The 20,058-nt window shown below is 44.8% G+C and overlaps 1 protein-coding gene across 19 annotated transcripts in view; it reads left to right on the top strand.

Annotated features, from left to right (window-relative positions):
- Positions 1-20,058, top strand: part of PTK2 (protein tyrosine kinase 2) — a 758,583-nt gene that overhangs the window by 390,323 nt on the left and 348,202 nt on the right. For all 19 annotated transcript variants that reach the window (XM_069220826.1, XM_069220825.1, XM_069220824.1 and 16 more), the window contains 2 exons: positions 15,234-15,374; positions 15,776-15,853. In XM_069220826.1, the coding sequence (XP_069076927.1) occupies positions 15,234-15,374; positions 15,776-15,853 (219 nt within the window). The remainder of the gene's footprint in view (positions 1-15,233; positions 15,375-15,775; positions 15,854-20,058) is intronic.

Raw genomic sequence — 20,058 nt, 5'->3', positions numbered from 1 at the left:
CAGTCTTCCCCTACCGCGACGACTGGCTGTTGAAAAGCTCCTATGTCCCAAGCTCTCGTCACCCACCTTCACACTATGGCGGACCTCCTGCATTTTTCTGGGGTTCACTTTAAACGTGCCGAAGTCACACCTGACTCCCTCTCAGAAGCTCCCTTTCATCGGAGCTGTTATGGATACAGTGCAGTTTCAGGTTTATCCTCCTGAGCAGTGGTTCCAGGATATTCAGGTTATGATTCCAATGTTTCGGCCTCTATCCTGGATTTCGGTGAGACAGTCTCTGAGGCTGAGGCTGTTGGGACTCATGACTTCCTACATCCTGTTAGTCAAAAATGACAGATGGCATGTGATGGCTCTGCAGTGGGACCTGAAGTTCCAGTGGGCGCAGCATCAGGGACACGGTTCAGATCTCGGAGGGAACTGCAAAAGACCTGCATTGGTGGTTAGTGAACTGCGATTGGATCAAAGGCAGACTCCTCACCCTTCCACAACCAGATCTCATAGTAGTAACAGATGCGTCACTTCTGGGATGGGGCGGCCATCTGGGAGAGGCAGAGATCAGGGGCTTCTGGCGGAGTCCGAACTCCATATCGACTTGTTGGAGCTCCGGGCGATCCGACTGGGATTGAAAGCATTTCTTCCTGGTGTGAAAGGGAAGATAGTGCAGGTGTTCAGACAACACCACCGCAATGTGGTACTGCAACAGGCAGGGCGGTGTGGGGTTGTGCCGTCGATGCTTAGCGGATCACGAGTGGTATCTCCATCCGGAGGTGGTGCAGGGACTCTTTCAGCAGTGGGAGGAGACTTGGTTAGATTTGTTCGCCTCTGCAGAAAAAAAAGCACAATGTCCGCAGTATTGCACTTTGGAGTTTCCAAAGCAGCAATCGCTCAGCGATGCTTTTCGTCGCAAGTGGAGTTCAGGCCTCCTGCATTCTTTTCCGCCCAAACCACTCCTGCCCAGAGTTTTAAAAAGATCAAGAACGACCGGGCCCAAGTCATCCTAGTTGCTCCGGATTGGGCACGGAGCGTCTGATATTCCGAGCTTCTCAAAATGAACATCAATCCTCAAATCAGGCTGCCTCTTCAGGAGGATCTTTTATCGCAGCAGCAGGGGAGGTTTCTCCACCCGAACCTCTCAACTCTGCGCCTTCATGCGTGGAGATTCAGCGGCGGCAGTTGATGGCTTTTGACCTTCCTCTCAAAGTCTGTAAAGATATTTTGGCAGCCAGTCGTCCCTCCACTAAAACGGTATACGCCTGCCATTGGAAACACTTTGTGTATTATTGTACAGGAAGGTCCATTGATCCTCTTTTTGCTTCTCTTTCTGATATTCTTCTCTTCATTCTTTCTCTTGCCTAGCAGGGTTCTGCCTTGGGGACTCTCAAGGTCTATCTTTCTACCTTATCAGCATTTCTTCGGCTGCCTAATCAGCCTTCTCTGTTTAATTTCCCCCATTGTACATAGATTCCTCAAAGGGCTTGTACATATGTTACCCCCTACAACCTTTGTTATGCCCCAATGGGACTTAAATCTGGTCCTCACATTTCTGTTGTGTGCTCCCTTCGAGCCTTTGCACAACTGTTCTTCTGGCTGCTCAACATCAAGATAGCCTTCATCGTGGTAATAACATCTGCCAGGAGGGTGAGGGAGATGCAAGCCTAGTCATCAAAGCCACTGTATCTCACTATCTATCCAGACGAGCTGGTACTCAGAACTCATGCTTCTTTCCTCCCCAAGGTGGTGAGCGCATTTCATCTGGGTCAGAACATCACCCCGCCCGTCTTCTTTGCTCCACCGCATCCCTCTAAAGAAGAGGAGCGACTCTATTTACTGGACCCAAAAAGAGCATTGTCGTTCTGCCTTGACCGCACAAAAGAGTTCTGGGTGGATGACAAACTCTTTGTGGGGATGTTGGAGCAAAGAAGGGCCGGGCAGTGCAAAAGCACACCATTTTGTGCTGGGTCGTTCTCTGCATCAAGATCTGCTACGCATTGGCCAAGAAGCAGCCTCCTGAGAGCTTGCAAGCTCATTCTGCCAGGGGCAAAGCTGCTACCACTGTGCTAGCTCGAGGCATACCAGTCCTGGAGATCTGTCAGGCGGAAACGTGGGCAACACCTTACTTCCTGGACAGTCCGGTACAAAGAGACGGACACTTTGCCCGTTCAGTCCTACAGGACTTCTTAGTGTAAGGAGTAGTATCCACAACCTACCACCAGGAGGTTATGGCTTGGGTATCTATTCAAAGGTGAGGAATCTGCATCTAGAAGTCTCTATCAGATGAACAAGTTACTTACCTTCGGTAACGCATTATCTGGTAGAGAGTCTATCTAGCTGCAGATTCCTTACACCCACCCATGCCTCCCCACTCTGCGGATAAATCTAGTAGGGTTAGGGTTTATCCCTTTCAGGGCCCTAGTTTTGCACAGACAAAATGTTGCTTCTATCCAGGACTCTGCGCTTCTGACGTGGAAGTTTTGTGGATAAAAGAACTGATGTATGCACGCCGGGGTGGTGCCTTTATAGGTGACCGTGACATCACAGATGGCTCCAATGACTGACGAAGCAACGTGGAGCCGAACGACGCCACCCAACGGTGCGCGCAGGGTACTGCTCAGCAAAAAGATTCTGGATCCGAAGCTGACACCAGGGAATTCAAAGGTAAGGAATCTGCAGCTAGATAGTCTATACCAGATAATGCTTTACCAAAAGGTAAGTAACTTGTTCTTTACAGTCCGATGACATCTTTCTACAATTTACACGTGTATGCAGTGTTCTTATGTGTTATTGCACTGACATCATTTTTTCAACAGAGCATACTTACACGTTATTTAATGTAAAATAAATCATCTTTATGCTTGTGCAAGAAAATAAGTATCCACCAGGTGCCCATATGCAGTTGAGTGGTAATTTAAATATATTGTGTAAAATATGTGTGTCATGTGTTGCTTATTAAACCAATCAAACTGATCATCAGGTGCCTTTGTGTGGTATAGATTTCATTGACCTCACTCTGCATTCTAGTGATAAACTTATTACTTTATAATGTGTACCCAGTAAAATATGTAAAGCCTCAACTACACTGGCAAACAGTGATCCTCCTGTGAATAAGAGAGCCTCTTGCCAGTTGAATGAAATCCCTGGTTTATCCTACATTGATGGAAAGAAAGGTGTGAAGAGTAACCCACCTTGCGTAATTGTGCATTATGTGACCAGCTGAAACCTCACTGAATGACCAACACAGTAAATGAGTTGTTGTCCAGTTAACGTTGAATAGTACAAGGCCTCACACCACCAGTCCCATCACACGTGATGGAAAAAAGCAGGAGCGGGTGTATCAAACGCTATACAAACTGGACTTTAAACCAGTCACAGCACATCATGCATTGGAACATCAATGTGGGATAATCCTCTACCGGAATTTTAATCCATGTGACTGTGATTCATGTGAGTTTTTGAACGTATACAGATTAGAACCAGGTCACAACAAGCATTGGCAAAGCCAATCGGCCTCGCATATGCAGGAGCTATTGGCTTTGTCATAGTGTTTTAGCCATGTTGTACACCATCCTGGCTGCTGTTAAGCTTGGCTAAAAGTTAAGGGCATAAAGAAGAGTTCCCCCAGCAGCCATGCACCCAGGTTGGTCATGTGTAGCGTGAGCAGTCTCGACATAGGTCTACAGGTTTTATTGCTTCTCCCTGGCAATGGCGGAGAATAGAACTTCTCACTCCATGATTCCAGGCATGTAAATGGAAGGAGGACATGTCAGCCCTCCGGTCACTTGGCTGCTGGGTGTTACTTGTCTATATTTGTGTGGTGACCTTAAGGGAACCTTGCAGTATTTGCTGATAGTGTTGTACTGGGCTTGGTGGATGAGCTCAGTGTGTATGTGATATGGATTGGAGTGGGACATATTGATATGGATTGGAGTGGGACATATTGATGTGGGTTGGAGTGGGACATATTGATGTGGGTTGGAGTGGGACATATTGATGTGGGTTGGAGTGGGACATATTGATGTGGGTTGGAGTGGGACATATTGATGTGGGTTGGAGTGGGACATATTGATGTGGGTTGGAGTGGGACATATTGATGTGGGTTGGAGTGGGACATATTGAGATATGGATTGGAGTGGGGCAGATTGTGATATGGATTGGAGTGGGGCAGATTGTGATATGGATTGGAGTGGGGCAGATTGTGATATGGATTGGAGTGGGGCAGATTGTGATATGGATTGGAGTGGGGCAGATTGTGATATGGATTGGAGTGGGGCAGATTGTGATATGGATTGGAGTGGGGCAGATTGTGATATGGATTGGAGTGGGGCAGATTGTGATATGGATTGGAGTGGGGCAGATTGTGATATGGATTGGAGTGGGGCAGATTGTGATATGGATTGGAGTGGGGCAGATTGTGATATGGATTGGAGTGGGGCAGATTGTGATATGGATTGGAGTGGGGCAGATTGTGATATGGATTGGAGTGGGGCAGATTGTGATATGGATTGGAGTGGGGCAGATTGTGATATGGATTGGAGTGGGGCAGATTGTGATATGGATTGGAGTGGGGCAGATTGTGATATGGATTGGAGTGGGGCAGATTGTGATATGGATTGGAGTGGGGCAGATTGTGATATGGATTGGAGTGGGGCAGATTGTGATATGGATTGGAGTGGGGCAGATTGTGATATGGATTGGAGTGGGGCAGATTGTGATATGGATTGGAGTGGGGCAGATTGTGATATGGATTGGAGTGGGGCAGATTGTGATATGGATTGGAGTGGGGCAGATTGTGATATGGATTGGAGTGGGGCAGATTGTGATATGGATTGGAGTGGGGCAGATTGTGATATGGATTGGAGTGGGGCAGATTGTGATATGGATTGGAGTGGGGCAGATTGTGATATGGATTGGAGTGGGGCAGATTGTGATATGGATTGGAGTGGGGACCGAGTGATATGGATTGGAGTGGGGACCGAGTGATATGGATTGGAGTGGGGACCGAGTGATATGGATTGGAGTGGGGACCGAGTGATATGGATTGGAGTGGGGACCGAGTGATATGGATTGGAGTGGGGACCGAGTGATATGGATTGGAGTGGGGACCGAGTGATATGGATTGGAGTGGGGACCGAGTGATATGGATTGGAGTGGGGACCGAGTGATATGGATTGGAGTGGGGACCGAGTGATATGGATCGGAGTGGGACAGATTGTTTTGGTTTGGCAAGGGTTCGATTGGAGTGGGGTTGATTGTTTTGGATTAGTGTGGGGCAGATTTGAGTCGGTGGGTTGGGAGCATTGGAGTGTTGTGGGGTGAGAGGTTTGGATTAGAATGAGGTGGATTGGATTGGTCTTGGTAGACTGGATTGGGAGGGGTGGATTAGATTGGGAGGGGTGGATTGGTGTAGGTGGAGTGGATTGAAATGGGCTGGGTTTGACTGGAGTGATGTGGATTGGAGTGTACTGCAAGATTGTGTTAAAGCGTACATTTAGGAAATTACACAATACATCAATACGCAACACTATCCAACACTCTTGTCTACAGCAGGTACAAATAACAGCACAACACAGCTAGAAAAGCCAGTGGGTTGCTGTGGTGGCAGGGTGCTGCATGGCAACTCATGGCACTGCTCAATGGGGCAGGGGAGCTGTTTAATGTGCCAGAGTGCAAGCTATGCTGGTGTTCATATATAAAGGTGCTTCTCAACATTGCAACATGTTGCTAAATACGCCAGGGTACCACTCCATGTGCCTAAGTGATGCCAGTATGCCACGGCCATGCACATTGTGCCAAATACAGCCAGGGCAATGCTTAATGTGAGGAGTACATCAAAATAAGATGGTTGGAGCAGCGCCAAAAGCCAAGGTGGCAGTTAATAGGCCAAAGTATTGCCATTAATAGCTGGGCACTGCTCGATATGTCAGGGTTGCATATGCCTGTGCCATGGTGTCAGCAGTTAACCTAAGGCAATTCAGTCAGTTTAAAGGCTAGGTAAATGGATGCATGTCCTATTGATTCGGAATAGCTGAAGGGTACTGCATCTGTTTATTCTTTACCTTTACCAGGTAAGGGGTATAAATTGTTGCCCTTTTGAAGTGTAGACCTTATAGGTATATAGCTGTGCAGTACATTGCATTGGCAGATGGAACATACCATAGCTGACATTGGATCAAATGAAGTGATCCAGGATAACTCCCACAAGGCCAAATGTTGTTAAACTAAACACCAGGAGTAGAACACTGTCTGGGGTGCCATGTGGAGTTATCTGGTTATGTTATTGTTGTACATACAAAAAGCCCACCGAAAGAACTATGTAGGAGTCAATATAAAATGTTCATCTATGGTAACCTCTTGGCACTGGGGCAAATTCTTGGGAGAGACTGAAAAAAATCAGATGAAGCTTATAAAACCAAGAGCAAAGCGCCATCAGCGCTCGAGGTGCAAAACAATAGGAACAGGCTGCAGAAAGAGATCGAAGACGGAGTCAAAGCAGCCCTCTCCCATACATTGTGTAATCACAGTAATTGTAGGCCTGTTGCACGCAAATCCTAGGGAAGAGGATATGGCTTAATGGCCTGAGCTGCCAACTTTGGAGCTGGGAAACCAGGTTCGAGTCTTGGCGTCGACTCAACATCCCGTGATTCTGGGCAAATATCTTAATGCCTCTGTGCCTACTGTAAATGAGTGTATCCTTCTCTAATGTAAGTGGTGCTCATGTAAAGCACTCCAATACCTTTGGTCAGTTGGCGCCGCAAAGAAACAGCAACATGCTGAAACAACATACTGCCATGGAGCACAGAGAAAAAAGTAGTGCGTGACAGTAAGGTATATGGGACGATCGGGCAATAATCCATGTAACAGGGTCAGTCTCTAAAGCGCTAACAAACCAACCTCAAGGCAGGACAAACGCAACTTTTTAACTAACAAACCAAAAGAATTTGGAAAAGCATGCTAAGGACCAATGAAAGTGATGGGTGTGATGAAAGCACACATAAATGGATTACAGCATGTCGAGAGAGCAGTGCTTGCGTGCTGCTAGGCGCGACCTAAAAGGAATTTTAGTAAAGAGCTCTAAACAGCAGTAGATATGCACACCCTGGATACTAAAATTTGAATTTTTTCTTATAAGTGCATACTTTATCATCTGAGTGTATTTCTATCTCTGAAACCTTCCGGGCTTTCAGGCATAAGTGCAAATTTTTTTGATTAAATACATGTAGATGTATACCGGCTCCTGCTTCATTGTTTCACACAACCCCAAAAAAATATGGATAAATACAGACAAAATTACCCCAAAATTAATATGGGCAAATACAGATGGAAATGTAAAAAAGAAATAAAAAGAAATACCATAAAACCAGGAGCCCTATTTGCAACCTATGTTGGCATCTCTGTGCTATATTTGACACCTTCCCAACACATACTGCCTCTTAATTCGCCGGCCTGCACGGCATTCTGTACCCGGTGTCTGCTACACCTTGTGGACCCCTGCACTTCACCCTCAAGGGCTTGTGTTTGTGAACAGTTATGTTTCTTAGGCTTCAGTTATTCTCTAGCCTCTAACATAGGGACCTCTTGCCAGCTATCTAGTAATGTTACGCAGTATTTGGCTTAAACCCATCATTTCTATGTGTTATTTTTTGCTACTTGTTATTCTGCAATATTTTGTCCCCTTTTAACTTGGAAATATATCAGGTGCAAGCATTGAAGACTTCAGGTAATGTCTCGGTAGCAGAGGTTGGCCTTCCGGAGCTAGCAGAGTCTGAACTGTCAGCTTCTTGGCACGTGCACCTGTGAAGCCCAGTTTCCTGAGCCATTAGGCTTAGAAATGGAGTCTGTCAGGAGGTATCAGCCTTAAATTATAGGGTCGCCTGTTTTAATATTGTCAGCTGCATTAAGACCCTGTGCCTTTCATGGAGGGGGGGTTTCTTTCATTGATGTTTACCTCATCTCACATTTCCGGCGAGGTGCAGGCACCATCACTGATCTCTGAAGACAGGTAATGTCAGAGGTTCACACTGAATCTGTCGCTTGTTTGTTGGTTCTTGTTAACTTGGGAAAACTGATGCTGGCGAAACCCTGCAGTTCGGGTTCTCAGGACACTTTTACCTTTGCTTTTACACTTACTGTGTGCAAAATGCACAAAATATGCCTAAAAAAGTAAACAAATGCAACTGGAAAACAGCATATTCCAATATGCAAGCCTTATTTTGCCATCTGAGGCAGGGGTCTCCAGACTTTTCAGTACGAGGGCCACATCATATTTACAAATATGTACACAGGCCGTAAAAAAACAGTTTTATAAATGAATAAATACAATTTAAATGAAAAGAATAAAGCTTACTTGGCTCTTTTTTGTATTCAGAATATGATTCAGAACTAGAAAGAAATGTGACAATTACAAAGAAACAATGTCATTCTGAAATTGCCAAATGATATATGAGTAAAAATGTCAAACATTAGCAAATGCTCTGATGAAATAATCAATTAGTTAACTGTAGTTAAAAAAAAGCAGGTTAGTCATTTTTGTATTATTGTTAAATACTGAAAATGTACAAATCTACATCAAAGGATAATTTGCCCAATTTTTTAGCACACAATAATCAAAATAAGCACACTCCAAGAAAGAACTGTAGAAAAAAAAAAAGAAACTCAAAATCAACTCGAGCCATTAGAGGTTGAACAAAAATAAATTGTCTGCACCTTTCTACACAATTCTGGCTATTGGAGTTTCCAGCAGCGTGGATTATCCTCATTAGGAACTCACTTTTTCAAAGATCTGGCAAAGACGACATTGCGGGTCCAAAATTTACGAGAGAGAAGAATCAAGAGGCTCTGCTGCCCCCTACAGGCTGCCAACAAAGTTGATATATATTTCTCTTTGATCATCGGAATCGGAAGCTTCGGAAAACAGAGGGCCGGTTCAAACCTAGTAGAGGGCCGAATCTAGCCCCCGGGCCATAGTTTGGAGACCCCTGAGCTAAGCAAAACTATTTCATTGGTTAAACCCTTTAAAGAAATCACCTTTTCTCCCCGATTACAAGCCCCACTATATTTTTTCTTTTATTGATTTATTTTTCACGTGTCAAGCCCATATTTCTAGTTCCACCAAAATCAATCTCCCAATTACACCACTTATTCCGAGCACCAATAAGTAAACCAAAAGCAAATGAAATACCTGATTGTATGTGCCGTATAACTCTCCTCTTCTCCCTCCCCGCCATATGATGCTATTGTGGTGCTCTGTGGGTAAGGGGATATGAGGCATGTAAAGGACTACCATGTCTCACTTTTTGACTGTGAGCCCTTAGCACTAATTTTCTGTTTGTGCCAGATGTTCACTGATCTCATACAATGAGCGACTCCAGCTAAACTGTAGCATGAAAATACATAATGCAGTGCTGTCTTGAAGAACAGTATGGCTGGTGTCCAGGGGGAGCCATTTGATGACTTGTAAGCATTCCTTAAAAATTAAAAAAAATCGAACCAGCTTAGTAGAACAACTGTTAAAATAGATGGGGACTGTAAAATGGGGATTCTGTTCATCTCATGTGTTATGGTTTTATTTCTGAAATAACCTCCATGTTACTCAAGGTGAAGGAGACATGGCACCTGTCATCCTTCTGGACGTTTCTGGAGTGTTTGACAAAGTCTCCCACCCATTCTCATCCAGTGCCTACACAACATTGTAATCTAAGGGCACACACTCCCATGGATATGCTCCTTCCTGGTGGAAAGGTGCAGTCAGCCTAGATCCATTCACCTTGCACACACTTGACCTAATCTGTGGAGTTACGCAAGGATCCTCCCTGAACCCAACCCTCTTCAACGCATACATGATCCCTCTAGCCAGCATCATCCACTCTCACAACATCGTCCTCTCCTATGCTGACGATACACAACTAATTCTCTCCCTCACAGACAAGATGCCCAGTACCTGAATTGAGTTCAATGCCTACATGACTAAAATCGCCCACTGGATGAAGACTAGCTATCTGAAGCCGAACACTGACAAGACCAAAATTGTGGTTGTCTGACAGAGCACATCACCGTGTGATTCCGGTTGATGGCCAGCAGAGCTCGGACTGACACCCGCCCTTACCACCCATGCAAGAAACCTCAGGATCATCACCACCACAGCAAACTCTGCATATTCGCCTAAATCCACACCTTTGCTGCTGCATGCTTCCATACTCTGAAAAGGCTGAGGAAGATTTTCATATGGCTCCCACTCAACACCTGGAAAACTCATACCTGCCCTCTGCACAAGCAAGGTGGTTTATGGAAACACCCTCTATGCTGGGAACAACATAAACCTCACCATAGGCTGCAGACCATTAAGATCCCAGCGGCCAGAATCACTCTTAACCTCCCATGTGAATCATACCACACCTGAAGGAGCTCCACTGGTTCCTCACACCAAACAAGCCCAATTCAGACTCCTCACCCATACTTTCAAGGCACTGCATAACACAGGCCATACCTCAACAATCTCATTTGCTTTCACAAACCTTGCAGACACCTCTGCTCATACGGTTTCCTACTTGCACACCTCACGTGTATTGAAAAGCAGATGCTGTGGCCAAGCCTTCTCCTACATTGCTCCTAAAGTGTAGAACTGCCTGCTGCTACATATAGGAGTCTCCACCTCATGTCTTGAATTCTGCTTTTCGAGTAGTCGCATTAGGCCAAAGGCATGGCTGGACTCACACCCGCTCACTGCCAGGATATGCTGTCAGGTGATAGTGTGCTCTACACGTATCACATCGCATCCCTCTGTGCTTTGTCTCCCTCTCTCTACTTGCTTTCCTCTCCCGGAGCTGTTTTGGAGACAGTGCTCTGCTCACAGCTTCTGAGAGGGCTCCGGGAAAACAGCCCAAAATTCCTTTATTGACTTGGCAGCAGTGGACAACAGTTTTTGTTTCCTACTGTTAGGTTTTTGCAATGAATAGCAAGATTGAGTGTCTAAAATTCACCGTAGAGGCTTCCAACTGAAACTATTGATATATAATTATAGATGGATAACGGAAAATAACTGGGTTGTTATTCCCAGATGAATTCTGAGTGACATCGATTAGACAACGAGTGACAATCGAGTTGTCAATTATGTCACTTAGCACCCTGATGCGAATACTGTCATCTTACTCTCATTTTGTTGGTGTGTAATTTTATGTTGTATGCTCTCCTAAGGCCCCCAAATAATCTGCTCTGCTTTCAGGAGAGTGTGACCGGCTTGTTCCCGCTAAACACTTCCTTTGGAAGCCATAACCAAAAGCTTCATTTAGCCATTCCTGCATCCCCAGCATGCACTAGTTGTAGGATTTCTAGAGTGTGGTTTTGTTTGATGTCTTCTTGGGTTTTGAAACCGATCGATACATTATTTACTTGATGAACCCTTTACTTTCGATGATTTTCAAGGTAGAGCTGTATTTCTTCCAAGCAGTAGCAGTTGCCTTCAGTTAGGTCAGGTTATATTGCTAGATAGCTCTCACAGTGTCACCGCTGGCCTGTGCAACACGTGGGTTTATATAAATAGCCAAATTAAGTTAGTCACATGAAAGACCGACACGTGGCCCTAATTGACAATTTAGACCGTGGGTTCTAGATTAACCCTTTATCACTTATCTATTAGTATTTCAACTTGCATTTCTATTTAGTGTACTGACTGAAAAAAATATGCATCCTTGCCACTTATTAAAAAATTTTTTTTTTAGTTCTGCTGAATAAAGAGGGTCTTTTGAAGAGCCACTGAATAGTAAAGTACACGCGGGTAGTCATTTAGTCTCTACAAATCTTCTGGGTTTACATTTTAACAACCGCAGTCCGTTGTATCTTCGTTATGGTCCTGCCACCACCAGCAGGAGACCTTAGCCTTTGAATGCACGCTGTATTATAGCTCATTAGTGCAGCCACTAATGAATAAGAACCAGCTATAAATCATGAGTCAATTAATATATTATCCCATTAAAATCAGGGGTTCTGCTTTGATGCGACCTTGTGTTTTCTTAAAAGAAATTAAAGTAAACAAAGAAACGCGAGTTTAATTGATTTGAGGTTTTTCAACTAAACTCTCAAAAGATTTACATTAGAGTCCGCTGAACTTTTGATTCCATGGTGTATCATGATCATATAGAAAAAGAAACACTCCAACAACGACGGGCACTACAAACCACGCTTCCTGCACTACAAACCACGCTTCCTGCACTACAAACCACGCTTCCTTCACAGTTCGATAAATCGGTGCTCTCTTCTCAGCACCAGCCGTTGATTGGTGCTTCTGCAATCCGCAGAGAGTAAGTACACACACACGTGGAATGGTGCACCTCAATATTAGAGCACAACGAGCAAAGTATGATGCAATAGATTCAGTTCCTTTATTTCATCAAGACAGCACCAAAACAGCCAACGCGTCTCATTCAATTTGTCTAAATTTCATCAGGGCTGTAAACAATGAACACAAAAATATGCATATTAAAAACAATATATGATCCTAACCCGTAGAACATCCCCAACCAAATTTAGTGACGACAAGGGTTACTGCTGTGACTTGTAGCCACCATACTGAAGGTAACCATCCATTAGAAGCCAACAGTCTCCAACCCACCTACACCCTCAAAATGGCTTTAAAAACAACACCTACGTTATAATAAAAACATGCCCCTAGATAGGGTCATTCAGAGATAACTCATATCCCCCTTGACTCTTTCGATTCTTAACCAGCCATGAGCAATTCAACAATACTGAGCATTGGAAAGGCACAGTGCACACCCCCAACCAAAAGGCATCTAGTTGTTGGGAAAGATCTCCTATCCTTAATCCCTCTATTACAGAGATGATTTACAACCAAGGACTCCCACATCATAATACGTGGGTTCATAAAATAGTATTTCGTCCCTATCTCTTGAAAGTCTGTAACGTACCTCTTATTATGGATACATATTGCTTTTTCATGACTAAGTTAGCTGATTACTTTGCCACATGACGTGTGAACAGGTGATTCTCTCCCCACTGCGGACACCTGCAACAGCCAAGACACCGTATTTAGTGAGTCCGCCATCTTGATCACACATGTCCCACTGCATAGCACCTTTGCAAGTCCCTTCAAAGGGGCCTACATACGAATCATTATGTGTGAAGCACATAGTGTCATGTCCCACACCGCTAGGTCATCATAACCTGTTTTAAAATAATCATTTTTGTATTCATTGTTTACAGCCCTGAAGAAGTTCAAACAATTTGAACGAAACGCGTTAGCTGTTTTGGTGCTGTGTTGATGAAATAAAAGAACTGAATATATTGCAACGCACTTTGATTGTTGGGCTCTTTAATATTGGGGTGCACCATTCCACTTTGCGGGTGTATCATAATCATACCGTATGTTACGTGATACCACTGATTTGACCTTACGTGGCCTGTGTTTTAATCATCGGGCAGAGCGAGGGCGTCCGGTAGCAGAGGGACTCAGAGGCTTGCGCCTTACCCTTCCTCTTCGCTATGTGCTTGCCATGGAAAGAAGAGTGGGGTCTTAATACCCAGCCCCACAGCTTGGGGTGCCATTTTATCATTCGCTCTGTGGTCCAGTACGGGTTTCACATTATTATTTTTTTATAGCTTAGAAGAGCGGCTTCTTCTCTGGGCCAAGTGTGACATCAATTCTAATTGTGTGGGCAGAGGAGAGTTCATATTGTCTTAAGAGGGATTTACACACATGTGGGTTGGTAAAAGGTTGGGCTGCAGCAATAGTCTGGGCCAGATCTGCAAGTTAAGTTCCATGACCGCCTTAGTGAAGTTTAAAATGGAAATTTCGGGCATGGCTTTGGTTAACGAAAGAAATGTGTAATTAGGTTGAAATGTAAAAATCGTGGTGTGAGGGTTTCTGAGTCAACATAATAGATAAACACACACATACTGAGTTGTGTCTGAGGGAAGTGTTTGATACCTCATGCTTGTACATACTGAAGTACTGATTACTTATTAATACCTGCAAGATATGTCAGTGGGCCAGCAGCCCAGAGCACGTCTCCCAGCGTCCCTGTACTCTGTAGATAAATCTACAAAATGTTTATTTTGGAGGTTTCGGCCAGCCGCCTTTTCAAGCAAAGAATCTAAAAACAAAACTAATTGTTATATGGCACGGAGATTAACGAATTTACTTTGGAGATGTTGAGTAACGCCTAATCATAGAGGGAGGAAATAGGGGCCGAGTGAAACATTTTTAAAAATCCCATTTTGGACGAGCAGAGGTTGAAGATGGGGGTTCACAAGGTGGCGCTTTTTATCACTGCAGATCCAGGCCGTGTTTTTAGTCCAGGAGTGGGTTTTTGGACGAGGGTAAGAGTCCAGAGTTATTACTATTTTGAAGCAATTCCTTCACAGTGCAGCTGTTTTCCTCCAAGACTGTAAAAGAGAAACCGTTTTCTTAACGAGTCAAGATGCTTCCCTGAGTGATCAGCAGCCTGGACCATCTACCAGGGCTCCAGGTTTTCTTGGCCCTTTCCTGTGAGGGGAAAGCTGGTGATCCTTTTGCTGGGGAAAGCAGTGACACTGGTGCTGTTGTTTGTTTCAGTGTCTATTCTCAAAGCTTTCTAGAATTCCTCCGTTTGAGGGCAGTAGACTAGAGTGAGAATCCCTGGAGGGTGCTACCTGTATTGATATCACTATCGATGGATGCACGTTGTTATTGTAGGTACCTATTATAATAATTTTCAGTCTTATTCGGGGCTGCATTTTTATTAGTTGTACATAGTAAAAGCAATACAAAACATAGCAGTGCCAAGAGTTTGCTGTGTGTTAGATCCTTTCATAGACTTATTATATTTCAAATAGAAGTGATAATATGTATTATTTTGTATTATGCGTAGAGTTCAGATTTTATGAACAGAATGTTTCCACTTAATTTGCAACTGTTTCCCCCAAATTGTTATATTCGATTTTAAATTGATTGTGAATGATGTGGTGTTGCATATTTTGTATCAAATTTTTCCCCAAAATAATTATTTGATTGCGTAATGAATTTACATTTTAGAGTTATGGTATTTCACACGGCAGCCAAGTGAGCTTTTCATCTGATTAGTGTGGGTGGGTGGGGGTGTCAGGTACTCAACACTAATACATTCATTGAAATTAATATACCATGCTTTGGTAACTCCCACCAGAGTATTTTGATATATCACTAAAGAGTTTACCTTTTCTGTTAGCTTGGTATTCAATAGTTTTTAATTGTTGTTGTTTTGTAGGCAAAAACATTAAGGAAATTAATCCAGCAGACATTTCGACAATTTGCCAACCTTAATCGGGAAGAAAGTATATTGAAGTTTTTTGAGATCCTTTCCCCGGTTTACAGATTTGACAAGGAATGCTTCAAATGTGCTCTGGGGGTAAGTGCAGCACTCTGTTCAACAGAGGAGATTTCAGCATGTAGATAGACAAGCAGTGCTTTTCAGTTTTGTTGTTCTGTGAGAGGTTTGGGGTCTTTAGTTGTCATTTTGTAAGAGATTTTGGTTATTGCTGCTTATGTTTTTAATTTAAAAAAATCCCAACCAGTAGAAACAAATAATGCTATTGACGATGCTGAAAACGAATAGTCATTAAGCTAATGATCGCATTAAGAAAGAAAAGTGTTGAGGGAGTAGTATTCTGTTTTTCTATTTGCCGGGCAGGTCATTTTCAAATATTCAACACTTAGAAAGAAAGCATAGCAGATACTGTTTATGTGCTTCTTCTAACAAGAGATTATGTTTTTGTCTCCTGTTCTTCATCTTTACCTGTACATAAATAGTCCAGTTGGATTATCTCTGTCGAGCTGGCCATTGGCCCAGAAGAAGGAATCAGTTATCTAACAGACAAAGGTTCGAATGTAAGTTCCTGTTTGGTTCTCACTCACTTTAGTTTATTTCAACTTTCTCTTGGGTGTTTTCAGGCTGTACACAATTAACAGGTTAACTTTGATTCTTCTTTTGACATTGATGGTGACTTTACAAAATGTCAATTTTTTCTGTTTTCAACTGTAACCCCTCACGTGTGTTTGTATAAATTTATTTATGTACGTCCTGACTACTTGTAAGACTGATGACTGGACCTTGCTAGCACTGAGACACAAAGCTTGACTTCTTCATCAGTTGTTTCAGGTATCATGATTGCACACAGGAATGTGCTTTCCACTCACTGCATCTTTCTAATTTCTTGGAACGTAGCAGTTTTACCTCAACTTTGTAAAGATGAAGAGGCAACTATTTTTAGTACAAAATATGAGCTATTTAGTGTCCATGAAACCCAGGCCTTTAATATGGTCCCTTTACTTGGGTACTGTGTTTTTTTTCAGGAGATGCCTTGTGCGGCAGGCTAAAAGGTAGAGCAAACGGAGGGTTGAGTGTGTATATACTTCCAACTCAGTTGCTCATTAATGCTCTTTGATGTTGATTGATGTCCAAAGTAGATGTATTCAGGTTGTAGAACTAACTTATGAAGGGATTGGAGACATTGGTGCCCTGTTTTTGGTGAATATGTATCTGCCACCCTCAGGTAAAGAGAAGTCCAAGAATGCGCAAGAGCTCCAGTGGCCTACCAGTGGAGTTCTATAAACCTACATTTTCGATAGTAGGGCCTTGCGTACTGGCAATGCTGACAGAGCTTAGTCAAGGGGAAGTGTCTCCCTGGATCTGCAGTAGGCAAGTATTGTAGTTCTTCTCAAGCCGGGAAAGACACTCTTGTAGGGGTGCATCCTACCGACCAATCTCCCTTTTAAACAAGGAACTCAAACTCCTGGTAAAGGTACTGCTGTTCCGCTTGGTGCCGGTAATCCCCACACTGGTGCACAGAGACGAGGCTGGTTTTGTGCCAGGGAGAGCTACCCGACAGCACCTGCAGCGACTCCATTGCTAGCTAGATCACATGAGCGCCACACAGGACCCCCTGGCCTTGGTGGCACTTGATGCGGAGAAGGCCTTGGAGACTATCAGTTAACGGGTTGTATATCTTTTGGGTCCTGCGTACACTAAGTTTCAGCCTGAAGTACTGTAGCTGAATACAACTCCTACACAGCCGCTCAGTGGCATGGATGAGAGTCATTGGGGTGATTTTGATGGAATTTCAGTTTGGGATGGGGGGCGTGGCAGGGGTGCCCGTTGTCAACCGCTCCTCTTTGCACTATGTCTGGCGAAGTGGCTGAGAATCAGGGGGACATAGTAGGTTTCCTGGAAGTAACAAACAAATCCCAAAAAGTGTCACTATATGCAGATGACAACATATTATTAGATCTGGCGGAGCCAGCGATATCCTTGCAGGCAGTCCTGTCCATGTTCAGGGTCTTTGAACTTTGCGCAGGCTACAAGATTAACTGGGATAAATTCATCCTGTACAAAATTGGAGAGTGGCCCGTACAGTGATGGTCCCCTTGGGGGTGGTGTTCTCAGCGTAGGGCTTTGGCTCCCTCAAAATCAAATAACACATGAGCCTGCAATGCTTATCAAGCAGAATTTGGAGGTGGTGTACAGAAAGATCCTACTATGACGTGAACCGCTGGAGATGTCTGCTTCTCTAGCTTATGGGTAGCGTGCTCCTTTTTAAAATGATCCCAATTCAGAATTCCTTTGGCCCATATGGGGGATATCCTTCATAAGGGTGGAGGCGATGGAGTACCCTCTTGTGGGATGGGGGTGCCCCTTCATTGCTCTCCGCACTTAGTGCAGCTTGGTATACCACAGTGGTATTGGCTTTGCCAGACCTAAGGGCACACTACTGGGCATTTCAACTGCAAGTGGTAGATAAATGGTGCGCTGCACCTAGAGATGACCCAGCTACTAGATTGGAGAGGCACCTGATGGAAAAGAAGTCCTACATACACTATATTTATGACGGATTCAAATGATCCGCACTAGTGGGTCCAGTGAAAGCCTCTCTCGAGGCATGGGATAAAGCATCAGTCTTCATGGATTGTAAGAGCAGGATGACCTAGAGAACCCCTCTGTGGATGGGTGGGTGGCTTGGGCGGCTTGCCAACATGAAGCCCTGGGACCGCTTGACTCTTGGGGACCTCACAGGAAGGGAAGGTTTAAAATCCTTCCAAGACCTACAAGAAGAGTTCCAGTTACAAGACACCATTCCAATCACAAGACACAGATACCTACAACTTAGACAAGCACTGTGTGACACAGTAGTGGACTGGGTAGAGCTGTAAGATTGCAGCCCTGCGGAGAGTAGGATACTCTCGGAGGTAACGACATTGAGGGCCATCTTCAGTACGTATCGTACACACAAATAATAGACCCGACAGTCTCCGACGCTGATGCGGAGCAGGGAGGTAGTGATAAAAACAATCTTAAGAATCAAATAATTGAAGGGTCTCCACAGGGTTTATTATCCTAGAAAAATGCTGTTCAGGATGGGCAGGGCACAGTCATCTACATGATTACAGTGTGGAGATGGGAAGGGCACCTTTTTCAATACAATATGGGACTGTCAACATATTCATCCATATTGGAGGAAAGTCACCACCCGCCACCTTCTCACACTGGGCATCTCGGGAGACGTGGACCTTTTTAGGAAACCGCTCCTTTTTTGCTCCCTGGGTTTTGTCCTAGCAAAAGGAGATATTGCCAAGGGATGGGCACCCCAACCCCCTCCTTCGTTGAATCAGTGGGTGAGCGAAATGATGCAGTGTATGAAGGCAGATAGACTTGTCTACACCGTAAGAGGTTGCCAATAGATATTTGACTGTGTGTAAGGCACACTGACCTGGACTGGATCCCAGGAATCAACCAGAACACCTGAGTGGATGGTGTTGTTTCTCTGGGGAAGCCAAAGCCTCGGTGCTGTAACCCTATAGTCCGTCGACCAATTGGAGGGGGGCATACTGGTGCCCCCCACAATTGGCATACTGGTGCCCCCATATATGTCCCTAGTTTATGGTACCTATTTACCCAGGGCACTGGGCACCACGGGTTCGCCAGGGGCTGCAGCATGTATTATGCCACCCAGGGGATCCCATGCAAAGTGTCTGAAGGCCTGCCATTTCAACCTGCATGAAAGGGTGCATGCACCCTTTTCACTACTGATCACTACACCAGGTCACTGTAAATCACCCCTATGGCAGGCCCTCCTAGCCATAGTACCTATGTGTGAGGGCACCCCTGCATGAGCTGAGGTGCCCCCACGAACTCCAGTTCCATTTTCCTGGACTTCGTGAGTGCAGGTACTCCATTTTAGCCGTGTTCTGGATGTAGGTCACCACCTATGTTCAGCTACATAATGGTAACTCCGAACCTAGGCATGTTTGGTACCTACATTTTGGAAATATACCACTGTACTGTTACCAGTATTGGTTGTACGATCCAGTGCACTCTGGGGGCTCCTTAGAGGACCCCAGGTTTGCTCCTACCAGTTTGCAGGGTTTTCCTGGGCAGCCTGCGCTGCTGCCATCCTACAGATGGGTTTCTGCCCTCCTGCTACTTGAGCAGCTCAAGCCCAGGAAGGCAGAACAAAAGTTTTCGTTTGGGAGAGTGAGGCAACACCCTCTCCCTTTGGAAATAGGTGTTACATGGCTTGAGATGGTAGCCTCCCCAAGCCACTGGTAGGTTTTGCAGGACACATTTGGTTCCCTCCTTGCGTAAACCAGTCTGCACCGGTTCAGGGACAGTCTCTGCTCTGGCACTAAACTGGACAATGGAAAGGGGAGCTACCACTCCCCTGTCCATCACAACGCCAGGGGTGGTGCCCAGAGCTCCTCCAGTTGGCCACGTGATTAGGCCACCTTGAACCCAAGGTGGACAGAGGCCCCTGGGAGCATCTGAGTGGCCAGGTCAGGCAGGTGATGTCACAGCCCCTCCTGATAGGTGGTCACCCTGCTGGGTGACCAATCCCCCTTTTAGGGCTATATAGGGTCTCCCTCTTGGGTGGGTCTTTAGATTAGACATGCAAGATTCCAGTAGGACTCCTCCTCAACATTTACTTTGACTTCTGGCCACTGGAACCGCTGCTGGTCTTCACAGGAACCTACAATCTGCAGCTCTGATGACGACTTTGCTCTGCAACATTGTTTCTCTGGCTCCTTTCAGCAACTGCAAC

Source organism: Pleurodeles waltl, chromosome 2_2, assembly GCF_031143425.1.
Source record: "Pleurodeles waltl isolate 20211129_DDA chromosome 2_2, aPleWal1.hap1.20221129, whole genome shotgun sequence".
Classification (NCBI taxonomy): Eukaryota; Metazoa; Chordata; class Amphibia; order Caudata; family Salamandridae; genus Pleurodeles; species Pleurodeles waltl.
Note: the sequence above shows the minus strand (reverse complement) of the source record. Positions and strands in the feature narration are given on the sequence as shown.